Below are 8,468 nucleotides of genomic sequence, written 5' to 3' on the forward strand. Positions count from 1 at the left end.
AAATGGATGTAAAAGCAATGCATACAATATTCAAATTAATGATAACTGAATGTGCCCAAGCATTGTGTTAGTTTTATTTGGTAATTTTACTGGCTATCAGTGAAAAAGATTTTTTTAAAAATTAATTAATTTTTTTAATGGTGACATTGGTTAATGAAATCCAATGTTTCAGCCGTACACTTTAACAGTAAGGCATATATATATTTACACTGTGTGTTCGCCTCCCATAGTTATATTTCTGTCACCCCATATTTGACTCCCTTTGTTCTCCCATCTACCTCCCCTCCCCCCCACCCCTACCCTGGGTAACCATTAGTGTATAGTCCATGTCCATGAGTCTCTGTTTGGAAAAAGATTTTAATAACTCTGAGTGGTGGTGGTGTGGTGGTAGTGTCTTGAATGGTTGGGTTCAAGTTCTGAGAATGAACTCCTAAAATGCAAGATTGATTAACTTCATATCCCCAGTGTTAAACCTTCAGAATTCCGCCTAAAATTAAAACCTGTATTTCAAAAATAAACTTTAAGGTTGTTTGATGATTAAATAGCTTTCCATCAGCAATACTGACATGATGAGAAGAAACTCAAGATATTTTGGCGATCTTGGCGCAATTTCAAATAGTGATTGAACAGAATGCAGAGAACTTTTCCAAGTTTTGGAAGGCAGCAGTTTGGCTGAGGCCCACACACACTGAAACAAGAGGCTTCCTTGAAAACATTTGAAAAGTCTTTTCTTATTTTGGAATTCTAAATTATGGCAGAATTCATACAAGCTTAAAACTAAAATCTGCACCAATTTTCCTCCCCAAACGCTCCTCAACGTTTTTTTCCTTACTAACACGGGTAAACAATTCCTGAGGCATTTGCGGTAAGCGTTTTAATAAGACGCTGATAGTCGTAAATGCTGTTTCAATACATTCTGAAACGAATCCCTTTCATCCCTAGTATATTTGCCTTTGTTCCGCAGAACGAAAAAAGTGAGGCAACTTAGAGATTTGAGGACATATCGCCAAATGACCTATAATTAAGCTAGTGTCGCCTCGCAAGATTTTGGTACCTAAGGCAGCGGAACTGGGTTTTAGCATCCTTCCTCCGATCACACATTTCACAAAGCAAGGGTTTTGCATATTTCAACACCGTCTCTTCTCTACTCAACATCTCCTTCAAGGCATGCTTTTCTGCTTCCGTTCTCCCTGCCTGCGCATGTGTCCTGGAATCTCAAGGTCACGGCACAAGCTGAGAGTATTGTCGGGGCTTGGTTTTTTCTCCCTGGGGAAACATGGCGGCGCAGTCAGGGAGGTGGTGGTGTTGTGGGGGCGGCGGTTGTGGTGGAGGTGGAAGTAGGTGGCGTTGCGCGGGGCCGTAGAGTGCAGGTGGAGCCGGAGCGGGGGGCGGGCAGGGGACCCTGGTGGTGCCCATCCCGGTACCGACTCTTTTCGGTCAGCCGTTCCCCAACGGGCCGCAGTGGAACCTGGGGAGCCTGCAGCCTCAACACACCGCAAGGAGCATGGACCGGGCCCTGGAGGAGGCGGGCAACTCCGGCATCCTGAGTCTCAGTGGGAGGAAACTCCGAGACTTCCCGGGCAGCGGCTACGACCTGACCGACACCACCCAAGCAGGTGACAGGCTGGGGTGGGGGTGGTGAGGAGAAGCTGGGCCAAGAACAAGGAGGTGGAGGGTGTGGGTGGCTGCGTGGCTGCGTTGTTGGATTCTGCTAGTCTGGGCGGGTGCGCGGGGGCGGTGAGACTGACAAAGTCTGAGCAGCCTGTTCCGAATGAGAGGGGGCAGAGAAGGGAATAGTGGAGGCAGGGAAGGAATGCTTATTGAAGGATGTATGGAAACCAGGTGGGATGTGAGGGGTGAAAAAGCATTGTTAAAGCGAGTTTCCCCAGTAAAGGGTGGGGAGAGAGGTATTAACACTTTCTTTAATGCACGTCTGCCACCTCTCCTAGATGTTCCCATCAAAAAGACAATGCATAGAATCATAATCTATATATTCCTTAAAGGCATACGTGCCTTCAAGAACGGTGTATCTCTTTTCATTGTACAGCAGCAGTATTACTACGGTCTTTCTATGTTCTCATTTTGTGTGTTTTAATCGTTTTAGAGTATTCTTGCCTTCTTGTCATCTGTGCCTTAAGGACTGAGATTTTTTTTATTTTCCTGGTGTTGAGAAGGTAGCGGTGTTTAAATTAGTATTTGCTGCAGTGGCAAATTAAATCATCAGTCACTTGCATATCTGGTTACGAGGGGCAAGAATCCTCGTTTTGAGTTCTGTTAGTCTTAATTTTTATAGCAGAAATAGCCACAGAATTTAACGGCAAATTTGAGAAACAATTAACTCCATTCTGTATAGAGTTGTGGGTTAATGGCTTATAATTTTGGATGAGAAACTGGTTATTGTAATGTTCTTAATATACTCTCTGGTACTCTTTGTTGTGGATAACATTTTTTGTTTATGAACACACTCTTTCCCCTCTGCCTTATAAACTAATGATTATTTTAGGTGTTTTTTGGTCTTCTGAAAAGGTTTCTTTGCTTTTCATAATCTTTAAATTTGCTATTTATATGTCTGTTTTCATCTGCTTTGCTGAAATAAATCATGGACAAATCATTATTTTAATATATGTAGTAATTTTGAAACGATATGGTAAGTAAAATCACCCATAATAAGAAACAATAAAAGACTTCTTATTTTCAGAATAACACTATATCAGTGTATTCAGCTTCTGGATATTAAATCAAGGTATGTGTTTGGAGGAGGGTGGGGAGAGGAAGAAAATCTAAAATTTAAGCCTTCCACCCAGTTATTCTTTTAGGAATTATCCTAAGGACTATGAATACATAATCGATCACTGATTTTTGTATTTTAGAAAGCATGTTTGAGTATTTACTCCTTCACTCTGAACAGATTTCCTAAACAATATGTTCATGTGTTCTCGACTATATTGGCAAGACAATACACTACTTGGTGTGTTCATCAAAGGCTTAAAAAAACGGTTTAAGTCTGCATCATTATAGGAATATATTGTTTTGCTTATTGTTCTTTATAATCTATAAAGACTCTATTTCTAGGTAAAATTTAAGCATCTTACCTTGGCATTCAGGGCTTTCACTGTCTGACTTCAATTTATTATTGCAACCTTACCTCACCCAAAGCTCCTACATAGAACCCTCTGTTCCAACAAGGTCAACTCCCTGTCCCTCAAACATTTTTTGAATTTCTGCCTCATCTTTCTAGAAGGTCATCCACATGCTTGGGATTTCCTTTTTTCCTATTCACGCCCTATCTTTTCTAAGAAGCTGTCTTCAACTCCTTTAAGTCTGCAGCAGTCTCTTGTTTCTTTGCATTCCCATGATACTTATCGACTTTACTAGTGCTGGCTTTATTTTCCTCTTATATTTGTGTCTTGCTGTGCCTGAGAAGATGGAGAGCTCCTTAAAGGCAGGAAATAAGTCATATACTTGGTCAATCTTCTCGTTATATATTGCTTATATTGTACTTGATAATATTTTTCATAAATATGAATATCATATGGTTATAATCTTTGGCTTTTAAACCTTCATTTGGTTTTCCGAGGCAAGCATTAAGAGAAACCAGAACCATATTTGTTCTTGGTAAAGCCTTCATTCATCATAAACTTTATCAGGGTCTACAGTGACAGGAGTTTTTGAGATAATTCCACTTCACTTTACTTTTTTTTTCCAATCGAATATATGGAACACTTCACAATTTAAATGAGAAATCTGTGAGTGCATCATTTGCCATTTATTTTTGACAAAATTCAAGCATGAACTATTTAGGGGCAATATTTTTGTATGTAAAGAGATTAGTATCCATTATGTATAAATGAAGGTAGGTGCACTGGAACTGATGAAACTAGGGCATGTTTGTGAGATTATACATAGGTACATAGACATATACACACAAACATACACTACATGTATACATTGTATATCTCTTGATGAAAACAGTTGTTTGTTGATAATCATACTTAAAATCCCTCTAAGTGGGATAATGTTTCAGATTAGGCAACCATATAATGGTTTATTGGATTAGGAAGAGACTGGAGGAAGGAAAAATAGGAAGCTATTCTGTTAATCTAGGTACGAAGGGGTGAGAGTTTGGGTTAAAAAATGTATACGTAGGGGAAATTGATAAATTTCAAAGGAAATGGAGAGAGCTTTTTGCATTATTTTACTGTTCCTTACATATACATAGGATGAAATAAGTCAGTGGTTCTCCATTTTAGCTACACATTAAAATCTCAAGGGAGAGTTTTTTTAAAAACTTATGCCTGGACCCCACCCCAGACCAATTAAGTCAGAATCTCAGGGACTCAGAGACTTTTTAAAAAGTCTGCCCAGGTTCTTCTTATATGCAGTCAGGGTTGAGAAACTAAAATAGCTAATTTTTTAGGTACTCAAGAAATATTTGTTTGAGAACATTGCTAAAAGTGTAGTGATTAACTTAAAGCCACTTGTTAAAAGAGTCAAAACCCAAACTTGGAACTAAGTGTTCAAGTTGTAGTTTAGTATTCTTTTTAATAGACTTGTATGAAGCAGAGACTATTTTTTTCCCCATCATATTATGTCTATAATGGATAGAAACTTACTAGGAAGCTATATAGTTTCTTCAGTTTCCATGCAGTATTCTGGTTTACATTTAATACTGTGTGATAAATTTGTATGAAGAATATAGTACCCCCAAAATATGCAGCAGCAAAATCTTGTTTTCTTTATTAATAGCCTTGCTATGAGGGAAAATGGACAGTAAGTAGCAGTTTGTTGATACTCATTCTTTATCTTATCAAAGTTTATCTTAAATTAGAGGGTATGTTCATCACTAAAATAATACCATTTATACAGCTCTTTATAAATTTATAAATTCTTTATAAATCTTTATATATTCAGAAATATATATTACCCTATTGTATTGTAATAATAAACCTGTGAGCTTAGCAGAGTACATAGTAAACTACTCCTTGTTGAGAGAAGTTAAGTGATTGCCCAAAGTTAAATGGCTATTGTGTGGCAGAGTGTGGGTCAGAGGATAGGTTTTCCAACTCTAGCACTCATTCCAGTGTTATTTCCATTGTAACACATTTTCTCCTTATAACAAAGCTATCGCTAAACTACGCTAACACATAGATTATTTATTCTGAAAAATAATTGCTTGTTTAACTTCATAGGTTATATAGTATGTGTGCAGTATGTTTTGTTTTATGTGTAGTATAGCTTGTCTTCATGCCTCTCTGATGATTTTAGAATAGATTAATTAAGCAAGTATTAATTAAACTCCAACTTTGAAAACATGATTGTGGCCAATAGAAAAGAAAGACATGGTTCTTGTCCTTGGGTTTATAAAATAGTTGAATGTGTTCAGTTATATGTGTAACAATTAAAAAATATATAACTATTCAGAATTGTACACTTTTATAAACTGTATGATAAGTAATCAGGAACTCTGGCAATAAGGCTTAATTTTATTGAGGTTTAACTTAGTTTGAGAAAGCTTCCTATAAAGTTAGGTATTTCCTGACTCTTGAGGTAAACTGTAAGATTGAGTTTTGTTTAGGCAGGAGGGACAGTTGCAGAATGATACTGTGTATTAAGGACTAATGTTAACTAAGGTTTACTCTGTTTTCTCAAACACCCTTAGATACTGAGACTCTGGAGAAGACTGGTAGAGAATTAGTGTTAAAATGCAAGAGGAGGGAGGACCTTCATTTGAGGGCAAGGGAAGCAAGCAGAGGGTAGAGAGCTGTTAGCCATGGAAAGAAGGAGTAACTTGACTTTTGGAAAGGTGAAGGTAGATGTCTGGGGGACATTAATGCCTTAAGCTTTAATCTTTTTTTTTTTTAAGCTTTAATCTTAAAGAAGTGAGGCAGTGTCATCTGGGAAAACAAGCTTGAGCATGGAAAAGGTACTCAGTAAAGCAAAATACTTTAAGGAACCAGTATGGAGCATAAGTTACAGTTTAGAGTTAGGACTGTGTGGTAAGCAGCTAAATTAGTTATTTTTGGAATACATGAGCTTATCATGTTTTCCGAAAAAAATGATCATATATATGGTATGACAGGCAAAAGAACAGAAGTGGTTGGTTGGTATATTTCAGAATCAGGGTCATAGGGACATTTTGCTTAATGTTTAAAATTTAATATTTTGATTTAGATTATTTGTAATATAATCTGAATCATTTGCATATTTGTCACCAGAAGCATAAAGGTGGGCAAAATCCAGAACCTCATTGACAAAATGAGAGATGATGCTAGGGATACTTTTCACAAATACAAATAATTGAGGACTTAACCACATATTGATTTTCTGGGAGGTAGTATCTGTTTAAGTTCCAAGGCGCACAATGAAACTTTGCAAAAGGGCATATCATTCATTCTCCAAGTCCATTTCAGTAGCCCACTGTAAGGGATGCTTAAACTGTGTGATGTCCACCTTCATTCTACAGAGACTGTTTATGTCATGATTGACCTAGAAGGGGAAATCATTTAGTTTTCTCTTAGCAGAGACAGTTTGGGTATATTTGGATATTTCTTAAAGCATTGTAATACTATTAATCATTTCTTGAAAAGTTTCAGAAAGTTTTGTCTGCTTCACATTTATAGGAAAAAAAAAATACCTTACACTCCAGGGAATGATTTAATGTAATAAAAGAAAACTGTACAAGTTGATTTTATAGCAATAATTTAAGTGTGTTTAGTCTTGCTTTAAACTAGTGCATACAGTCTGCTAAAGATCAAACTTTAACATTTAATCTTTATATTTCTCCTACTTCAAATAGATTATAAATTGATAACATTCCACTTACAGAATACCAGCCAATGGACTCTAATGGATAATTATATAATGGATATTTTCTAATGTATTTTTTGATATGAAATTTTTTAAGAAAACTTTTTTTTCTAAATAGGGAAGTAAGTCCTTTCCTATTTGTGGAAATTGTTAATTCTGCGTACTCTTTTATAATTTGTGACAGATTACTGCCACTTTATCTTTAAATTAATTACATCAGTCTCTTTCAGTAGAATTTTATGTATAATATTAGAGAATCAAGGTGACGAGAGACATAAATAAAATAACTGCAGCATAAACTTTTATTTGAACTCTATAGTGACTGATTCTGGAACATTTGTGCATTTGGATTTCACTCAAAAATGGTTTTGTTAAATGATTATGCCCCTAAGAGAAGTGCGGCCTAAAATTTTTCCCTTTTTAAAACTGTAATTACAATATGTAAATCCTTAATACTTTGAGCCAATCGATTGGGGATACCTGTGTCAATAGGAAATAATTACTTTTAAAGATATTTATAAATTAAAAATAGTACATTGAACATAGATAATTGTCTCCTTAAACTACCTTAATGAGTTTGTAAGAATGGATTTGTCATATCTATTTTATGTATATAGATAAGGTTGTAAAGTTGCTGCCTTTAAGGAATTTATGATTTCAGAGTGGTGTAAGTACTCGCATATCTGTTATATAAGCTAGATCAGTGGTTTGCAACCAGGGGAAGACTTGTCCCCAGGGGATATTTGGTAATGTCTGGAGACACTTTTAATGGTCACAACTTGGTATTGCTACTGACATCTATTGGGTAGAGGCCAGAAATGCTGCTAATCCTCCTACAGTAAACAGAACTGCCCCACACAACAAAGACTTATTTGGCTCAAAATGTTAATGATGCCAAAATTGAGAAACACTGGACTAGAGTAAGATAAATGTCATAAGTGAGAACAGAGTGCAGTGCAGGTTCACAGAAGGAGAAGTGACTTGTGATGGTGCTGGTAGAACATCAGAGACAGCTTTATAAAGGAGAGGGAGGATGGGCCTCACAGGAGGAAGGATCAGCTTTTACAGTTACTCATGGATATTGACATCCCAGAGTCTCTTCAAACAAACAAACAAACAAATAAACTCACTCTTGTTATTGTGCCTAGGCCCACTGGTCACCCAGACAAGCAACTTGGGTATGATTCTGGACTCTTCCCAGCCATTCCTTTCTATATCTAGTTAGGAACTAAGGCTTGTTGGTCATACCCCTTTGAATAGCTTTCAGATCGGCTTGCTTCCTTCCTGTCTAGTCTCACTGCCATTGTTGTTCAGGTCTTTTTCTCTTCACCTTTAATTGGACCCATTAGCAGTTTTCCTGAGTTATCTCTCTGCCTCACTTTTGCTTCAAGTCCAGTTAGTCCTTCACACTGTAGGCAGAGTACTCTCTGATATATGCAAACCTGATTGTCACCTGTAGATACTAATAAACCTAGAGTCTATAAGCTAGCTCTTTAACAATACACTACTTATTCCTTATCTTGAACATTTAAAAAATGTAAAAACAAGCTAATACATACACTATGCTTTATATAATTTGCAATTTTTAAAAAATTTTATATTAGTTTCAGGTATACAGTTCATTGGTTAGACATTTGTACAATAGTTTATGAAATAACGCA

At 36.6% G+C, this 8,468-nt stretch overlaps 1 protein-coding gene across 1 annotated transcript in view; it reads left to right on the forward strand.

Annotated features, from left to right (window-relative positions):
- Window positions 1-1,276: 1,276 nt before the first annotated feature.
- LRCH2 (leucine rich repeats and calponin homology domain containing 2) overlaps window positions 1,277-8,468 on the forward strand; it is a 114,980-nt gene continuing 107,788 nt past the window's right edge. The window contains exons 1-2 of the mRNA XM_039878924.1: window positions 1,277-1,337; window positions 1,371-1,616. Of these exons, the coding sequence (XP_039734858.1) occupies window positions 1,277-1,337; window positions 1,371-1,616 (307 nt within the window). The remainder of the gene's footprint in view (window positions 1,338-1,370; window positions 1,617-8,468) is intronic.

This window comes from Pteropus medius, unplaced genomic scaffold, assembly GCF_902729225.1.
Source record: "Pteropus medius unplaced genomic scaffold, Ma_sr-lr_union100, whole genome shotgun sequence".
Lineage (NCBI taxonomy): Eukaryota > Metazoa > Chordata > Mammalia > Chiroptera > Pteropodidae > Pteropus > Pteropus medius.